Source organism: Osmia lignaria, chromosome 4, assembly GCF_051020975.1.
Source record: "Osmia lignaria lignaria isolate PbOS001 chromosome 4, iyOsmLign1, whole genome shotgun sequence".
In the NCBI taxonomy this organism is placed as follows: domain Eukaryota; kingdom Metazoa; phylum Arthropoda; class Insecta; order Hymenoptera; family Megachilidae; genus Osmia; species Osmia lignaria.
Window position 1 is genome coordinate 11,105,620 of NC_135035.1, and position 18,053 is coordinate 11,123,672.

The following is an 18,053-nucleotide window of genomic DNA, read 5'->3' on the forward strand; positions in this document are numbered from 1 at the left end:
GCCACCCCCGATGCCGGCACACCTCGGGCCCCGTGCAGTGGAAACCGGGGCCCCAGCCCCGGAATTCCTTTGCGTCCCTCGTTCCGTTACATCTCTGCATCCCTTACATCTCTGCATTCTTTTCATCTTTACAATCTTTTCGTCCCTACATTCCTAACATCTCTTCATCCCTTAAATCCCTACATTCATATCATCCCTTAAATTCCTACATTATTATCATCGCTGCATTCTTTTCATCCCTACATTCTTTTCGTCCCTACATTCCTAACATCTCTTCATCCCTTAAGTCCCTACATTCATATCATCCCTTAATTCCTACATTGTTATCATCGCTGCATTCTTTTCATCCCTACATTCTTTTCGTCCCTACATTCCTAACATCTCTTCATCCCTTAAGTCCCTACATTCATATCATCCCTTAATTCCTACATTGTTATCATCCCTGCATTCTTTTCATCCCTACATTCTTTTCATCGCTACATTCATATCATCCCTTAAATTCCTACATTATTATCATCCCTGCATTCTTTTCATCCCTACAGTCTTTTCATCCTTACATTCCTTACATGTTTTCGTCCCTTAAATCCCTACATTCTTATCATCCCTACGTTCTTATCATCCCTACATTCTTTCCATCCCTACACCCTTATCATCCCTACATTCTTTCCATCCCTACATTATTTTCATCCCTACACTCTTTTCATCCCTACATTCTTTTCATCCCTACATTCCTTACATCTCTTCATCCCTTAAATCCCTACATTCTTATCATCCCTACACTCTTTTCACCCCTACATTCCTTACATCTCTGCATCCCTTATAATAAATAATAAAAAAGACTGCTTCGAGTAAAGGTAAGTAAAGGTAAGTAAAGGTAAGTTAGTTCCTTTTTTCGCCGCCAGAGGGCGCTGATCCGACGTCGAGATTTTAGTTCACAATTTTGCCGCCAGAGGGCCAAAAATGATGCATGATTTAGTTCCTTTTTCCGAAACCAGATGGCGCTGATCGGACGTCGAGATTTTAGTTCACATTTTTGCCGCCAGAGGGCCAAAAATGGTGCCTGATTTAGTTCCTTTTTCCGAAACCAGATGGCGCTGATCGAACGTCGAGATTTTAGTTCACATTTTTGCCGCCAGAGGGCCAAAAATGGTGCCTGCTTTAGTTCCTTTTTCTGAAACCAGATGGCGCTGATTCAACACCGAAATTTTAGTTCAAATTTTTGCCGCTAGGGGGCGCTATTTTTTCGAAATTTTTTATAAGCTGTCTTTATAATATATTTATTATAAGGGATGAAGCGATGTAGGGAATGTAGGGATGTAAGGGATGAAGCGATGTAAGCAATGTAGGGATGAAAAGAATGTAAGGATGTGGGGGATGAAGAAATGTAAGGAATGTAGGGACGAAGAGAATGTAGGGATTTAAGGGATGAAGAGATGTAAGGAATGTAGGGATGAAAAGAATGTAGGGATGTAAGTGATGAAGCGATGTAAGCAATGTAGGGATGAAAAGAATGTAAGGATGTGAGGGATGAAGAGATGTAAGGAATGTAGGGATGAAGAGAATGTAGCGATTTAAGGGATGAAGAGATGTAAGGAATGTAGGGATGGAAGGAATGTAGGGATGGGAAGAATGTATGGATGAAAAGAATGTAGGGATGAAAAGAATGTAGGGGTGAAGACAATTTAGCGATGAAAAGAATGTAGAGATGTAAGGGTTGCTGGGATGTAAGGAATGCAGTGATATAAGGGTGCAGAGATCTAGTGCAGACGGAAGTAATAAAATGAACACGTTCGTCCTCCTAAGGAGTTTATTCAATAAGCTAAAAAGATAATTACAGCAAATTAAATGAACGCAGAAAACCAAATAAGGGTATATGTATGTTTAGTAGGTAGATCTGCATCCCTCGGCGGTCGCTATAAGACTGATGATTGGGTCTTGACTGGTAAAACAGGCACGATTATCATACTGGCTGTGCTCTGCATGCAGGATTTAATCTCATCTGGGGCTGTCTGGGACCCCCTACATCTTGACCCCTCGAAAACAAAGGCATGTTTCTACATCTATAGTCACTAGTAGAAGCCGGCACCGGGTGCGACCCCCGGCGAGAATATCAACTAAAATTTGTTAAAAAATGGACCTAAATTTAAAAAGAATGGCACCAAATTTGTACGAAATTGCAGACGAAAAGACTTTGGTCTAAATTCACATAGTGAGAAGTAATTACCGCGTTTTCGCCCTCTAATGGCGAGAATTTCAACTGAAATTGTTAAAAAATGAATCTAAATTAAAAAAAAATGGCACCAAATTTGTAAAAAATTGCAGGCGAATAAACTTTGGTCAAAATGTACATATTGAGAAGTAATTACCGCGTTTTCGCCCTGTAACCTTAGAACCTTAGATCCTTAGATCCTTAGATCATTTTCTTAAATGGTACGATATTTATAAAGTGTTGTTAATTTCATAGCTATTTACTTATATGGAAATACATGAATACATGTACATACAATATACACATATTATCTGATATTTAAACATAGAAAAATCAGATCATGGGTCTTCTGTTTTAAAGGCTTACTCGTTAAAAAAATACTGCATTCTGTGATATGAAATTCCACTGGAACAAGACGCGATTTATTTCTCTTTTTATCGACATTATATTATAATATGTACCGCCTTTGAATGAATGGGATTCTTTTTCTCATTACATATGTACGATACGCAACCATCGATAACGCAGATGAGAAGCATAAGCCAGAAGATAACATGGCGAATATTTGCCAAAAAATTGTTTGTATTCAGAAAAATACGAAATGCATATATTTGCATAAAATACAGGCACTCAAATCAGCTACATTGTTATTCTTTTCCTTTTTATTCATTTTGGGAATTGACCCACGTCTTCGAGCTTATACTCTGAATCTTGTTAACGAGGCATAACATTCAAAAGAGACGTATTTGGCAACGGACATATTTAATGACACGGTTATAATTGACTATCAGATTGCATTATGCTAACCAAATCATCAAACTTTTCTATTTCTAGAACAAAAGATGACATAATCGAAAACGCTTCTGGCCAGATATTGACTAAATATTGGGCAGATTGAAACTTAATTCATAGGCGGCACGCCAGTGTGTGTGTAATATGTTTTACTAATTAACTACCTATATTGCTAATTATGCCAAAATGGTCAAGATTATGGGAGTAATTATACGCGTAACACAAAAATGGGTTATGGACATTATTGTACATACTAAATATGGCTGGAAATGAAGAAATACTATGCTAAGGTATCCTAAGGAAGGAATGACATTATGAAACATTTACCTTAACTTTTGTACACTGAGATGTTAAATTGACTAGCGCTACGAATGGAAAACATTGATTTTTTTGGGTGCTTGCGGCCTCTAGCTGAATATTAAAACCTCTAGCTGTACTAAATACAATACTTGAAATAACAAATAATATCTATACTTACACATATTGCACATGCCCTTTAAACAAAGAAATCTTCAAAATTTTATAGTATTCCACAATAAAATTTGCTATTGGTCAAACAAATACTCGTATCAATGTATTTTCCAATATAAAATGATTACAAATTATCTCTTAATATTCAGCTTACGAGATGCCACGTTGACCTTTGCTACTTATGGATGGATTACATGTATTGGGCCTTTGTGGGCGTAAAAACTCTACATGAACAAGAAATCTCCCATCGTACTTTACCATTTCTTCCACTTACGATATACCTATCGAAACTAATACGCTATCTTTGTAAATCCAGTCGTACCGGAGACTTTCAACCTCACAGATTTGCAATTTTGGAATATCGACGTAAAGTGTCGATGATATTCTCTAAGTATAATGTTTCAGAACACAATTTGTCTTTATAGTACGATTATACGGTTTCTTTTTCTTGATCGAAAGAAAAATCAACACAGTCTCCGTTGATATTTCTCTTAAATTTTAATCTAGATCGTACTTGATTATCAATGAAATTTCATTAAGAACCATATTTTTATAAAAATTTAATTCCGACAAAATAATCGAACGGTACTTTAATTATTCACAATTGGACACAATCACACACCGATCTCCATTAATATTTTGAACGTTTTAAACGTCATCTCAAGCTTACCAATATTAAAGTCCTATTTAATAATCTACGGATACTGAATTCACAGTCAATGGCAGTTAAGTGCAAGTCAAGCGTTTAATTTTTAAGTTAGTATCTATACGATGTAAGCACACCAGCTTACTTACTGTTAATTTTCGAGTCGAAAAATTTGAATAATCTACAACTTCACAGATTCTTCTATCTACAGCAGTATGAAAAATTTATTCGCTTATAATTAATCTAGAATATAGTACGTAGATCGCCATTGTCATAGTTCTTATCTATGGTGTATATTCCTTAAACCTTACAGGACGTTCATCGATAAAAGACTATTCACTTCTTTCGCTTGACTTGCGCTTTGGTACGAACATTTACTGTTAGTTTTTGGTTTTGAAACTAAATCGGTTCAATATGAACATTTCATGTACAATTGCGTTCGCTAAAATTGAAGTAGCAAAGCAAACAAATCAATTTGGAATTGAAAGCTTTACGATTAATCGATATATCGATAAGCATGCATTCGGTACACATTACCTCAAAGAGATCAATTAAAACGTTACTTCATTTATTTAACGATATGCCATTAAGATGCAGCTGAACAAAAAATGGAAATTTAAACATTATTTATGGAACTATAATAAGACACAATTTGTTTTTCATTTTACTAGATATGGTAAAGCACAAGTTTTAAAGTTAAATACGATCATGAAGCTGATCGAGATAAATGAATTTTGCGTGACGTTTTTATGTCCCTTTGAAGCTCATTGTTAGAGTACTAAATCTGCCATTTTAAGCTCGGGTACTTTGCTGTGCTAATCACAACAGTTGATATTGCACCATAAAGTCGTACATTCCACCAAGAAAACACAACCAGAAAACAACTTCGATAACACTTCAAAATAAATGTACGATTAATAAAATAAATATTCAGTCTTCAAGGCTAAAAGTAACAAATACATGTGTAGTTAACTATAAACGAGTAAAGAACAGTTGGCACTATAGAATTACATTTAGGTACTAATCGTTCACAATGGTAGTGAGATTCACGAATGAATATTTACTTGAGTCGTGAAATTATAAGAATGGGAGAATAGAACTCTATGGTGTTAAACACCTGTCCCTTGTATTCGAAAAATAAGAAACAGCAAACGAACGAAGCACGATAAAGTTAATGATAGTTAATGATAGGATTGCCAGTAACTTATGGTAGTAAAATTGAACACCTTTAAAAAATGTGTGGTGCTAATTGGAGTTTCCACAAAGAAACGGGCCTCGCGAACACGGTAACCTGACCCTTTTCCTTACCACCAACTACAAAAACGTAGAGCGGTGCTGGTCCATACGATGGTGTATCTGATTCATTAATATCAGCCGCGGCAACTTTTGCCCTTTGTCTTTCTGCTCTGGACGCACTAACTGCTCTTCGAGAAGGAGAACCTAAGGGCAAACTTTTCGGCGGTACCCTGGGCACCCTTTTGATTTCTTGAAGCTCCAGCAGTTCCGCGAACGTTTGCGAAGCAGATCTACCCGGTTCATCTTCTAAAACGCTATCCGGCGGACTATTTAACAATTTTGCATACTTTCCATCTTGAGATTGCTGCTTCTTCGTGTCGTCTAGTCCAAGGTAATTTGGGTTACAAAAGCCAAACTGACCTTCACGAATAGTCGACGGAGTAACTATTGGACGATACTGTTTGCTCTTTCGTCCTGATGGCCAATCGTCATCGGCAAGAGGATCGCCAGGACTTCTAGCCTCTATACTCGCATAATCCGACGTTGATTCTTCGCCCTCTTCTAGATCAGCGAATCTAACCGACGCAGAGGTGGGTATTTTCGTGGTGGTTGGGGTTTTCGGAGTCTGAAGCGCCGCTTCGTAAAGATGCGAGCTATAACTTTCGCCCCGGCTAGGTTGACAGGCTTGATGAACAGCCGCAAAGTCTCTGAAATAATCGAAAACCTCATATATAGTTATACCGCTATAATTAAATGTATGGGCACGATCCAAAGAATATATCGTTGCTTACCGTCGCTCTTCTTGAACTTCTATCAGCCTGGAGGTAGGTGGCTCTTTTCGTTCTTCGTTGTCGCTGTTTTCATCTGGGTCAACGAATACCAGCCTGGCTGCTTCCACAGGTGTTAGGACTGGAGTGGGTAGGGTAAGAGCACGGAAATTCGGTACCGAGATAGGATCTCTTGTCATCCCAGATGTACCGATCGCATTCTCGGTGTTGTTGGTATCCGAGGATTTTGATATTGCTTCCGGTGGCTTTTGTCTTCGACGCGCCAACGTGTTGGCACTTCGAGACTTCACCATCCCTGTAGACGGCTCGACCACTTCGGCGTCCACTTGCTGAAAAGGATAATACGAATTCGCCTGCGGGCAGGCTCAATTGTCACATGCGTTTCATGTGCAAATTTAAAAACGTGTGCGTTTATTGTAAATCAAAAAGACCAACAAAAAGATACCGTTACTTCTGGTGCATAAGACAACATACCTCTTGAGGACTCTCCTCGTTATCATCCTGGCCGCTTAGAACGGAGTAACTGCATTTAGTTGGATGACTCAATCGCGACAGGTTGATTTGTGACAATTTCGAAATTTCTTTGAGAAAGCTTGGTCTAGCTGGTGCTTCGTTTGGCGATATTCTATTGTTATACAACCTCGTCCTTTGATTTCTTGGCTTTGCTTTTGAATTGTCAATGTTGGTCCCTCGAATTAACAGTTCGGAAACTGCTAAAGCAACGCTCTCTGCCCTTGGCTGTGGCTTAGGACCTGGCACCGATAATTTTTCCCACGTTTCCGTTCCTGTTAAACAACTCGACATTGTATAGACAGTGACATGTACTTACACCGATGGGCGTCTGTCGATATGATTGATTCGTTACCGAAATGAAATCTCCAGAGTTCGTTCGTAGCCAAACCACCGCTTTCTCCACCAAAAATTAACATACAACTGGGAAGTCTACACGCTGCGTGTCCGTGAAGAGGTCCCGGACCAGGCTTGTTCTTCAGCAAGCACCAAGAAGCTGTGTTCACGTCCCATCGCCAACAATCGCTTCTTTCTTGCAGATCGGTCATACCTCCATAAATGTACATCGCGTCACCGTGCAAGACAGCAGAGTGTTTGTGTCTCGCTGCTGGTCCGCTTTCGCTAGATGAGAGCAAATGCCACGATTCCGTTTCTAAACGATAAATTGATTGGTTATATTTTTGCACGTGCCCCTTTGAAAGGGAAAGAATTATTTTATTATCTTTACCAAAGTGGAACGCCCATAATTCGGGGGAGCTCCCACGTAAATCTTGGTAACCACCATAGATGAGCATCTGACCACGGTGAACCAAAGCGGTATGGCCTCTTCGTCCTCTAGGAACTGCACAACCCCGTTGTGCTCTTACCTTCCTCCACGTATTCGACTGAATGCAAGCAAATATAGTCGACTATAATTTAGGCGTTCAATAATTCGCGTTATTGCAAGAAAGTAGTCATGAAATATTTTTCTGCTCATTAATCTCACGAGGTGTATAACAATGGGCTTGGAAATTCTCTAATTCCGGCTAGACCGGAGGTTTCTGAATGCCGAATATGACTGGGGTTCCCCGTAACAAAAGGTACAGAAGAGCTCCAATTTGTCACTCCCTTATTTAGCCCTTTGAATAGATTCGAGTTTAATACTTGAGGTTTAACGCAATTGTAAATTACTGCTTTTCAGGTAGTAACGAATGTGTCAACAAAATTATATAGAACATTATTGATTTATTAGCCGCATCGATCTATTTTTAACAGTTTACCTTGATAGGATATTTGCAAAAAATGTAGGGCACAAGTGTAACGCATCGTTTGTTTTAGATGGATAACAGCGCTCCTTTACCCGTTCTATATTTAATTCTGTTTTTAAAAAAACCGATACGAGCTAGCAATTTTACGATTTTATCGTCTTGCTAGCAATCAAATCGATGTAAATAATTTGAGGCAAACCTTGTTCGTGTTCGTGTTAGTACGATCGATAGGTGTTTCCTTTCTGAACACTGAACACACATATTTGGATTCTACGGGTCACGTATAAAGCGACATCCTGAATTAGAATGGACGTTGGCGATTCTTTTGATGTATAGTGGCAATCATACGTCTTTCATTTCAGCCAGTCAACGGGTACTGGCAAGAAGAAAAGAGAGAATACATTGCCCTATCCAAGGGTTTGCGATCGTACGTATAAAGCGGAGAAGATGGAAGGAAAGTATATAAGCCGTAGGAGCAGGGGTGCTGAAAGTAATTACGTAACTCGAAGTACGTGCCTAAAGTTGATAGGTCTGTACAGCCACTTGCGTCTACCCTGTATTACGACATGAGGGGATTGCAAAAGGGTAGAGTACTAGCTAAATTCACCATCGACGTTAAAATGCTGTAAAATTAGCAAGAAGACGGTTATCGTCAACGATACAGAAAAGGGTGCACGACGTATCATTGAGTTTTTCAGTTTTAAATTTAGTGGGAAATTATAGACAACTTTCGGCAGGATTTATCCGTAAATATATGAAGCAGAGTGAGAATTTTAACGAAGCATAAAGAGAAGACGACAGTGTGGAAAGAGAACATACCTCGAAACAACCCCTCTGGCTTAACCAATCAGGTTTGGCTGCTGCATTCGTAACGTGGATTTCAATAATACACAAGGAAGAGACAAGCAATGGGGAATATCCCTAGTCTCCGACATGGTTCAACGAGTAAAAACAAACGTACCCATGGTAGCCATAGCAACACGGTGAAAGAAAGAAAATTTAAACCCCTGGGATCCTTACTCTTTATGATCTTCCAATTAATATTACAAAGATTATTCTAAATATATTTATTTTTCCTTGTTTATTTTTTATAGATATATCGACGAAAGATTGACGAATCGTTGACACAAAAACTGACACTGCGTTTCCTGCGTATCACTGTGTATCAATTTTTAATGGCGAACAGATTCGGGCGAAGAGCCCTCGGGAGAATAAGCGCCACTCGGTTTCGAGGGTACGAAACAGAAGAAAACGGTGTTGACAACAGCTGCTGCCCTACATTACTCTAGAAACATTGTTCGTGTACGAATAGCAAACGTCACTTAATATTGAATGCCCCATGAAAACGTGAAACGCTATCAAATTAAAAAGTCATTCGTTCCTTTCTTAGAAACTTATACGTTTCGTTTCGATCCACGTGCGTCCAACGTGCAGTATCGCGAGGATTTCACGGAATTATCGACCTACTGAACTCGCGTAAACGTGTCGTATGCGACAGGAAGTGTACATGTTCGATAGCTGATAGCAAAGCATGCATCCTGACAGTGACAAATGAATCCTATACGACTAGTCATTACAGAGATGACACGATGACAATCACAGAATACGTGATTCTGGTAACGCAATGATCTAGTTGACTCGCATAATTTGCATGCGGGACAACGTGTATCCGATGTCAGCCCTTCGCGTGTTTCTTAATAACGACCTCGTAGTTCGGTGTCACATCTTGCAAAGGAAACTCTTAATGATCTTACGCGTTCTGGAGGGGAGCACGTGGTACATGGGGTTACCGATGAAGAAGAGAGACAGGGACGAAAGAATCGCACCCTCGGGAAACCACTAAATCAATAGGAACGTCATCGGGTACAACCAGTTTTACACGAGAACATCCAATCCCTCTTCGAAGAGTAGGAGAGGGTTGGATTCAGCAGCCGATGACACGCAACGAAGGACAACTATGATACGACCACATTGAACAATTCTACTCTACCGTTGTTCTCGGTGAACACTGCCAAAGACTCCTTGGGGAAGATAATAAGAGCGACATCGAATGGGCAAACGAGAATATCGCTTCTCTATTTCGAGTTACACGTAGAGGGTAGAATTACATAACTCACTCGTATGTTCGATTACTTGGTAACGAGTGGAAACGGAAAAGCATCGAAGCAAGATATTGTCAATCAAGAGCGATGTGGTATTTCGGTTGGTCCACTAAATCGAGGGTGTTGAAACCCCTCGTTGTGATTCTAGAAACGTGGCGGGACGAAACGCCTCCGGGCTACCGTACCTTCGCCAGATCGAATCATGTAAATTTGGATGAAACTAACCTGAACGAAACGAAATCTTGATAACGAATTTACGCGTGCAACAAATACCAAGCGGCTGGGTATCGTTTTCCAGAAGAGTCTCACCAATTAAAACGTTGCGTTTCGTTCCATAAAAACAATATGTATCGTGTCGTGTGTAATTTATCAAAAAGGGGTACGATGTCGATTCGCTTAGGGTGATACGGTACCTTGACATTGTAGACCCAAAGAGGAGTTTCCGTGCCCGCGGAAAAGCCGAGTTCACCCCCGAAAACGTAAAGGCAATCCTTGTAAGCCACCGCGCTGTGTTCCTGAAGTGCTGGCGGCCTTTCTCCCCCAGGATGCAATTCCTCCCATTTACTCTCGGCTGGAAAGAAAAATAAAGAAGGGGTTAACGCGACGGCTCGTTATTCCAAACGTTTTCATATTCCAGTCTCTCTTTGCATCGGCTCGGATGAACAAGATTTATGCAACCTCGCTTTTCTATGTGACTGCGGTGGAAAAAACCGCAGACGGAGAAAAAAGAAAAGAGAAAAGAAAATGAACAAAGAGAGGCTCGTCTTATCGGTATTGCGTGTATGTAATGCTTTTTAATTGCCTACTTTCATTGCGACCACATGCATTTAGTTGGCCCAGTTTTTGCAACGATAAAGAATGCGGTGTCCTCGCTTAACAATGTAAACGATGCCCTATTCTTTAAAGAATTTTTGCAGAAATTGAAACAATTGCGATATCATAGTCGACAAAAAAATCTTTTTACGCGTTAAATCACGCTTACACCCGCCCCGACAATCTACTGTTCTGAAATAAATCCTCCGAGTGGTTGGGGCTTCTTAGAAGTAAAGGGAGAATGAAGAAGACAAGAGGGTAGGTTTCGAGATTCGAATCTAAGCAGTGCCAAGGAGGTACAGAAAAAACGACACGTTCGAGGGATGGTGATACTGCGTTTTATTGTTATTAAAAGAAAATAAAGAAAATGAAAGCGATATAGTTCCATAGAATCTGATAAATCGATTCACCATGTACGATGATACAAAGAAGAAGATTAAATAAATCTGAATCGTTTTGGCGGTAAATTAATGTTTCAACGAAGGGAACGTTAAGGCTCGCCTCTTTATTGCAAGGGCTTAACAAGACGAACGTTCCTTACCCTTAGGAAGTTTTACGAAAAGAGAAAAGGGACGCTCCCCTAATCTGTTGAAAAAAATAAAGGCGAAGAAAGGCAGCGAGGCACAAAGTTATAGATGCGAGTGGAAAAAGAACGAGATTTTCGTAAACAGTATTGCCGCATTTCTAAGTATCCATATTTCGTACAGATTAAGTATCCGAGTCATTTTTTACTGGAACGTGCTCAAGAACAAAGCCTACGAAATTTACGTAAGAGTCATAATGTGCTGGCTAAAGTACTTGCAGCTCTCGTGGACGACTACTAGAGATGCCCGACATTGATTACGTACACGTGTCGTATCTAGCTGGCTTCGAAGCAATGCACTCTTTTGTCTAAAAGTGCTGCTTCTAAGGTAAGGTAAAATTACCGAAGCCTTTGATGAAAGAAAGAAGCGAACAAACGTGACTGGCGAACGATTGATCATCGGTTCAGATTTTCACAGTAACCATAGCGACAAATTCATCGAGAACGTGAGAGAAACGTAAAACTTCTAATGTCGCAATGGAAATCCGTTTAATGGAATAGGTTCTAAGCAACGGGAACCCCTCGAAATCACCACGGGTTTAAAAGAAGGGTGAAACAAAAACGTTCAAAGATGAAGTACTCTCGTGATTCTTCGAGTTATCACAATATTTTTGCAAGTTCAAGTATCGACAATGGTAGGCTTTTAAAAATATACCATGGGGTTCCCTGGATAGTATTTGTCCCAGGAGAGAACCTCCGCCACGGTTCCAACCCTTTTGACGCTGCTTTAATATTCACCCGAACTCGCAGTCGAACAATCCCCTCTGATTAATAGGAACTTCCGCGGTCCACCGGTCCATCATCATGAATCCTATCATAATTATGTACAATAGAATGAGCCATATTTTCTCGTAAAGTATGAAATTATTGATCGCTGAACGATCGAAATGAACATTTCCGTAAATTCCAAATCGTCTAGCGCGAAGGGGTTAAATTATTCCGACATCGAACGATCGAGCCTACAGGGAATACGTTTAAAACGCTGCCAGTTAGACGATCGAAACTTGGCCGAGTTCAAAGTGGTCAACCATTTGAACCGAATAATCTTCTGGCGGATAGATTTATTTTGTTCTTTGCAAGGTGCCATTCTCGCGTGAATTTCTGATCCGGATAGGCGATAAAAAGCGACGACGGAGTTATAAATTTACAACTTGTTAACAAGTCGGCTGGCGTGCTCGTACAAACCGTTGATTATCGCGAGGGGATGCAATTCATTCGCGTATGTCTGATCTCCGTGGAAACAGACGTAATTGTGGAGTATCGTCGGTGGATTTAGTTGATATACGTGGGCTTTAATAATGGCGTATTATTGATCAGACTGAACCCCGTTTAAATTCCGTCGCGCACCCTCGTTCTCGAAGCGAGACGATATGGGGTGCGTTGGTCAGAGATGTTGATCGTGTATCGTGCTCGGGGTACTCAGACATCGTGTATTATATAGCACCGCTTCCAACTACATGGATTTTCCCTATCCACGATTTTCACTTGCCCCTTCGTTTTCCCTAATCCAGCCATCGTGTTATACTTACAACGTAACCATTCGCCTGCTGTGTCGGGAAGAAATTAAAAGCAACAGTAATTATCACTTACCGAGGCTGTATCGCCAGAGATCCTTGAGGGGAAGATTGCCGTTTCGTCCTCCGAGTAAGTACACGTGCCCAGCGAGTAAAGTAGCACTGTGCTTGCTTCTGGAAGGTGGTGCGGGCCCGTTCTCACTGCCAGCCGCGGTAACCGAGCTCCACATTTTCTTCCTGCAACAGACAATTTTGAAATTAGTATGAATCAAGGAAACGATTTTATCGTCATTTCATCGCGTGGAGCAAATTGATCGTTCCCCTATTTCATAAATCTTCGGGACAGAAAGAAAAATAGATTTGTTGAAAGCAGGGCGGTGCCTTGACGGCTGATATCGTTGGATAAAACGTGGAAGCGAATAAAATCGTTAGCTACGTAATCCACTTTTCTTTCTCTCCTCGGTCTAACGAGACAGACAAAGAGGATGATGGAACAATATCCTTAAATGCCTTCTACATTGCCTTTAAACTTATCGGCGGCCACCCACGTTGGCGTACTTGCAATTCAATCACCGAAGCTTCGAAATCGAGTTTCGGGTAAACGAATGCACCCTCACGCACCCCAAACACGCGTATGCAAATACGGTTGTGAAGCAATACGTTCCCTGAACCAGCAGACGCGTCGATACAAATGGGATTCCTCCTGGTATGTTGTATTCGCGAGGAAATTTGTGAAAGAAACAGGGGAAAATAGTATGCACGTTCTTACCCTACGCGGTAGTGAAAAGTTTGAAATCGCGTAAAAATTTTGCGATTCGGAGAAATCTCTGCAAAGAAAGAAACACGACTCGGAAACCGCTCAAATAAATGTTAGGACTGTATTAAAGGTACAATTTTTTGTGTGCGAAAAACGCGAAAACTGCACGAGAAATTTTTAAAGCGTCAATTCATTCCGATCCCAGTACGTGATAACGTAATAGCCATTAATTTACTTCGTACACGCATACCGTGATCGTTGGAGATTTCGAGCTGGAAAGCTCTCTAATTGACATTTCAAATTACAGCATTCGTTTCTCATTAAGAACATTTTTAAACGATAGCAGTTTCCGTTTAATAATTAATTTGATTGACTGCTAATGAAATGTGGAAAACCCTAAGATCAAACAACAGCATCAAACGAACCAATTCAGCGACAACATCTCCGTCTTGCTAAAGAAATTAGGGAGAGACATGTGGCCCTCGTAGTGGGCGGCCTAATTCAAATGTATGGAAATCCAAGTCCCCTATGACGCTGCGTTCAAATACACGCAAAAGTTTCTAAACAAGTGCTATTGTTTATTAAGTTTCGGCATACTTTCCCATATTATAAAAGACAGGGTATGAATTATAGGAACAACATCTATAAATTGGGACAATATGCATACACATATGAATCACAATACAAACGAAACAATGTTTTCGTGTTTGCTGCTCCATCGTAGCTCGCATTTCCACCCTTTGTCGAGATGATATTAAAGGTGGCTGAACCGGAAACAAAGAACATGTGAAAAGAACATAGTCAATGCACCATTAGTTCTCGTTACTTGTACCGTCCGTCATTCTGACAATGTTCAAAAGCCGAGTTTGTTTTTTAATCTCTTACGTTGCTTCGGTGCTACATTTGCGTGTCTCGTGTTTTAACAAAAGTGACAAGAACGCGTAGAATTTTTATCCTAGATGAAAATACTGATACGTTCCTTTTAAGAATTTATATCGCAATACCGCGATTTGCCTTGCAAACGAATGTTTAGCAAAAACAAATTATCATACCGATACGGGTTCAAACGAGTTCCGCTGAAAAGCACACGAGAAAAGTACCGTATACAAATTTTGGCCGGATATACAATTTTCCAAACGTTTCTTCGTTTTCCGAGTATTGTTTTACCGTAGCAATATCCCTTCGCTCGTCTGACTCTTGAGTACTCGACGATGAAGCGTTTTCTTTTTTCAACCCCTGTGGAAACCGGTGCGTTATCGACCGAGGAGAACAGCGTGGCGGCGGTGGTGGCAATTTCATTTTTTTTTCCAGGTTCGATACGCCGCGAACGCGAGCGTAAAGATTCGACTAGATTTTCATCCGTCGACTCCTGCCCCTTTTCATTCGAAAGGCGAAGGGAGAAGTCGTAGGGGAGAGGGTGAAGCGGAAAGCTTTCTCTCTGTCTGCTTAACTCGAGTCGCGAGGGGATGCGTTGTCGCTACCGGCTTCCGAAAAGGGAGCGTACTCAGACAATTTCCTCTTTCTAGCGTCAAAGCATCTCACGCTTCTCTCGATTTCTCCATTACGCAGCTCGATGCTCCTTTCGCGGTTGTTTCGCGGCATTTTGCCGCATTGGTCTTTTCCTCGGAAAAGTTTAAATGGGAAAAATCTGCGATGTTTTCGCGCGAAAACAATCGAGTATTCGGCTCGTTTACCCGTGAGAGGCAAGTGTCATTATTCGCGCGACTTTTTCGACGTGATCTTTCAGCCAGACGTAATGCGCGGGGGAAAATCGAGCGTAACATTTTATGGAAAGCACACGTGTATGGAATATACGACAAACTATATAATATCCGGTGCAGGGATTTTAAAAAGCAGCCTACCTACATGGAAAAGCTCAGGAATAATGCAACACGTGCAATATTTGTTTCCTCGTCTGAAAAATATTTGAAACTCGTGAATACGATAGAGCCTACGAGACGAAATTTCATAATTTTCAAATATAACAAATTTTTAACGATGCGACATAATAGTATCTCTTATAAGAAGTACTGTCCAAAGGTCATTAACGCATTCTTAGGTCGTGGATCAAGACGGGCTCTCATTACAGTGGATGCACATCCAAAGAACCACTTTTCACCGTGCACCTTCTTCCCATGTAATCTTTTTCCTCCTTTTCTGTCCCTCGCCTTTCTTCCGCATTTTTCTTGCAACGAGCGGACGTCGTCTAAAAGTCATCCACCGCTTGCAACGGTGTACACCTCGCCGGAAAAAGAAACTACTCCGTATCGTGGCGATCTTTAGACCCTTGTCGATTCATCGAACCGGGAAGAATGCATTAAGAATTGAGCTGCTAATTAAGAGGAGATACGGGGATCTTGTTATTCTACTTTGAACGATATTTTGCTGATGAATGCATTTTTAGATATGTCGCTTGGCTTTCTTTCAAGTTGTTATCGCCGCGAAGAGGATCGAGCGTCGGAGTTCTTGTTGGCGTCGCGGCGCGATGTAAAACGTCCCTACCAGTCGACGCGTGTTTTGAATGACATCCACTAGAAACCCTCCACCGTGTCACTAGTGTCACTTGCGGTGAGATCTGTGTAACCGCGCTACATCCTCGGTACAGTTACATTTCGCTTAAATCTCATCAACCAAACCTGTTAGTCCTTATCCGAATCGTCGATGAACCCAACGAGGATAACAAATTTTTTCCCTATCTGTTCGTGAATTTATAGTTGACAATTGAAAGATCGTTTATCATGATTTGATTTCTCGTTTCGACATCGTACACGAGCGACGAGTTGGCAGACACATAACGCGAAATGAAACCTTAGAAAAGAAAATAACGGATACAATGTGATGCGAAGTGGTAATCCTCGTTGCTTAATGCTCGTGGTATCGGTGTCCCTGAGTAGAGCATTAGGCCAAGTTAGGTTTCTATAAATGAAATTAATGCATCAACAAGGTAATCTCACAAGTAGGTATGCAGTCACGATAGAGACTGTTTCATGTGTTAAAGATGTAGCGGTATAAGAATTATTTCAAACAACTTTCCTACTCTCCAACCATTTGTGTCAAACTCGTAAGGTAAACGACCTCAATCATCACAAAATATCAGTTTATCGATTCCTTTTTCTGTTGGAAGAAGCGATATTCTGTTACATGAAATATAACAAACCTTAATGTTTAACACGAGAAGATAAAATAGAACACACCTGGTTATTATTACGCGAAGAACATTGATTTTCCGGGAGGTTAAGGACATCGCAAATTGCTATTACCACGTGACTCGAACAATAAGTAACCGATACAATAATTTATTGATATCCTTCTATTTAGAGCACGATTTGTATTTCGCGCTCTAAACTTTAATCGCACAGTTATGTAATCAGCTGCGGTATCACATTACCGCAGATAAGGTGATAAGATACGAATTGGATACAAATATGTATACGATAGGTTTTCGGCTGCTTCGACCCACGTTAAATCTCGAAGAACCCCGCCGAAAAACGTTAAAAGAAGAGGGAATTAATGATGAGGGTAAGGTGAGGGGGTAGATGTAACATAGGATGCCTGAGGGTAACGCAATTTAACAAGCTTACCTCTCTACTCGGTAAACCCTCTATCCCGTTAGCTTTGGCGAATGCAACTTGTGACCCACATGCAAGCGATGATTAAATGCGACTAAGCTTGCTTTTACGCTGCTAAGGATGGCTCTTCCACGATTAACCTTCGATGCACCGGAAACGCATCGTCGAATTATCAGACCTTGAATTTTGCCGGACGAAGACCTTGGTTCACCACAAAAACTATCGAACGTCCGATGGTCCGTTTTGAAGCGATCTCTCCACCAAATTTCAAACTTCAAACTTCAACCTGTTGTTCTTCGCGAGAACGGAACACGATGAAGTACGAAAAGATATCAATTACTCAGTGTAACTGAGTCCGCGTGAAGCATACTGTTGATAAAATAGAGGTTCATCCTTAGGCTACTTCGCCGCAACACATCTATACTATCTCTATGTCTATCACTATGCCCGATATCTTGCAAAGTGCATGGTAAAAGTGTACTTCAACGTTCGGTGCATCACTCGATTCGTTAGAAAACGTTCAAGACACGTATTTCATCTTGCCGCGATTTCGAATCATTGATAAGTTCGCGTTTGAATTCGATGGATGTTCTCTTCATTTACGAACACTCGAACGACGGAGGGTTTAAAGAACGTCTCGTAACAATTGTGCAGAACTCGTGGAACGCTCTTTGATTTCGACAGGTTGTCTCGGCAGACAACTTTTCTTATGTTTCGTTGTCGTTACGAGTGGAGAGGAAAGAAAAAGCAAGATGTGTCACGAGGACGGCACTCTGCGTGCTCGACGTTTCTTCCGTACTGCGTCCGGGTCGAGCA

The 18,053-nt window shown here is 40.8% G+C and overlaps 1 protein-coding gene across 1 annotated transcript; it reads right to left on the reverse strand.

The window, feature by feature from the left end:
• Positions 1–1,641: 1,641 nt before the first annotated feature.
• On the reverse strand, positions 1,642–18,022 carry LOC117603198 (uncharacterized). The gene is made up of 8 exons (XM_034322098.2): positions 17,250–18,022; positions 12,988–13,148; positions 10,415–10,572; positions 7,380–7,536; positions 7,008–7,304; positions 6,617–6,927; positions 6,146–6,495; positions 1,642–6,061 (listed from the first exon to the last, which is right to left on the reverse strand). The coding sequence occupies exons 2-8, from the start codon at positions 13,139–13,141 to the stop codon at positions 5,347–5,349; spliced, it is 2,142 nt and encodes a 713-aa protein (XP_034177989.2). The 5' UTR covers positions 13,142–13,148; positions 17,250–18,022; the 3' UTR covers positions 1,642–5,346.
• Positions 18,023–18,053: the final 31 nt, after the last annotated feature.

What these genes read in the sequence shown, in the direction of transcription:
- LOC117603198 (XM_034322098.2), bottom strand. Translation starts at nt 13,141, where the DNA reads ATGTGGAGCTCGGTTACCGCGGCTGGCAGTGAGAACGGGCCCGCACCA. An exon ending in TCTCTGGCGATACAGCCTCG is followed by an intron (nt 10,573 to 12,987) that starts GTAAGTGATAAT and finishes TTTTCTTTCCAG; the next exon opens with CCGAGAGTAAATGGGAGGAA. An exon ending in ACGAGGAGAGTCCTCAAGAG is followed by an intron (nt 6,496 to 6,616) that starts GTATGTTGTCTT and finishes GCCTGCCCGCAG; the next exon opens with GCGAATTCGTATTATCCTTT.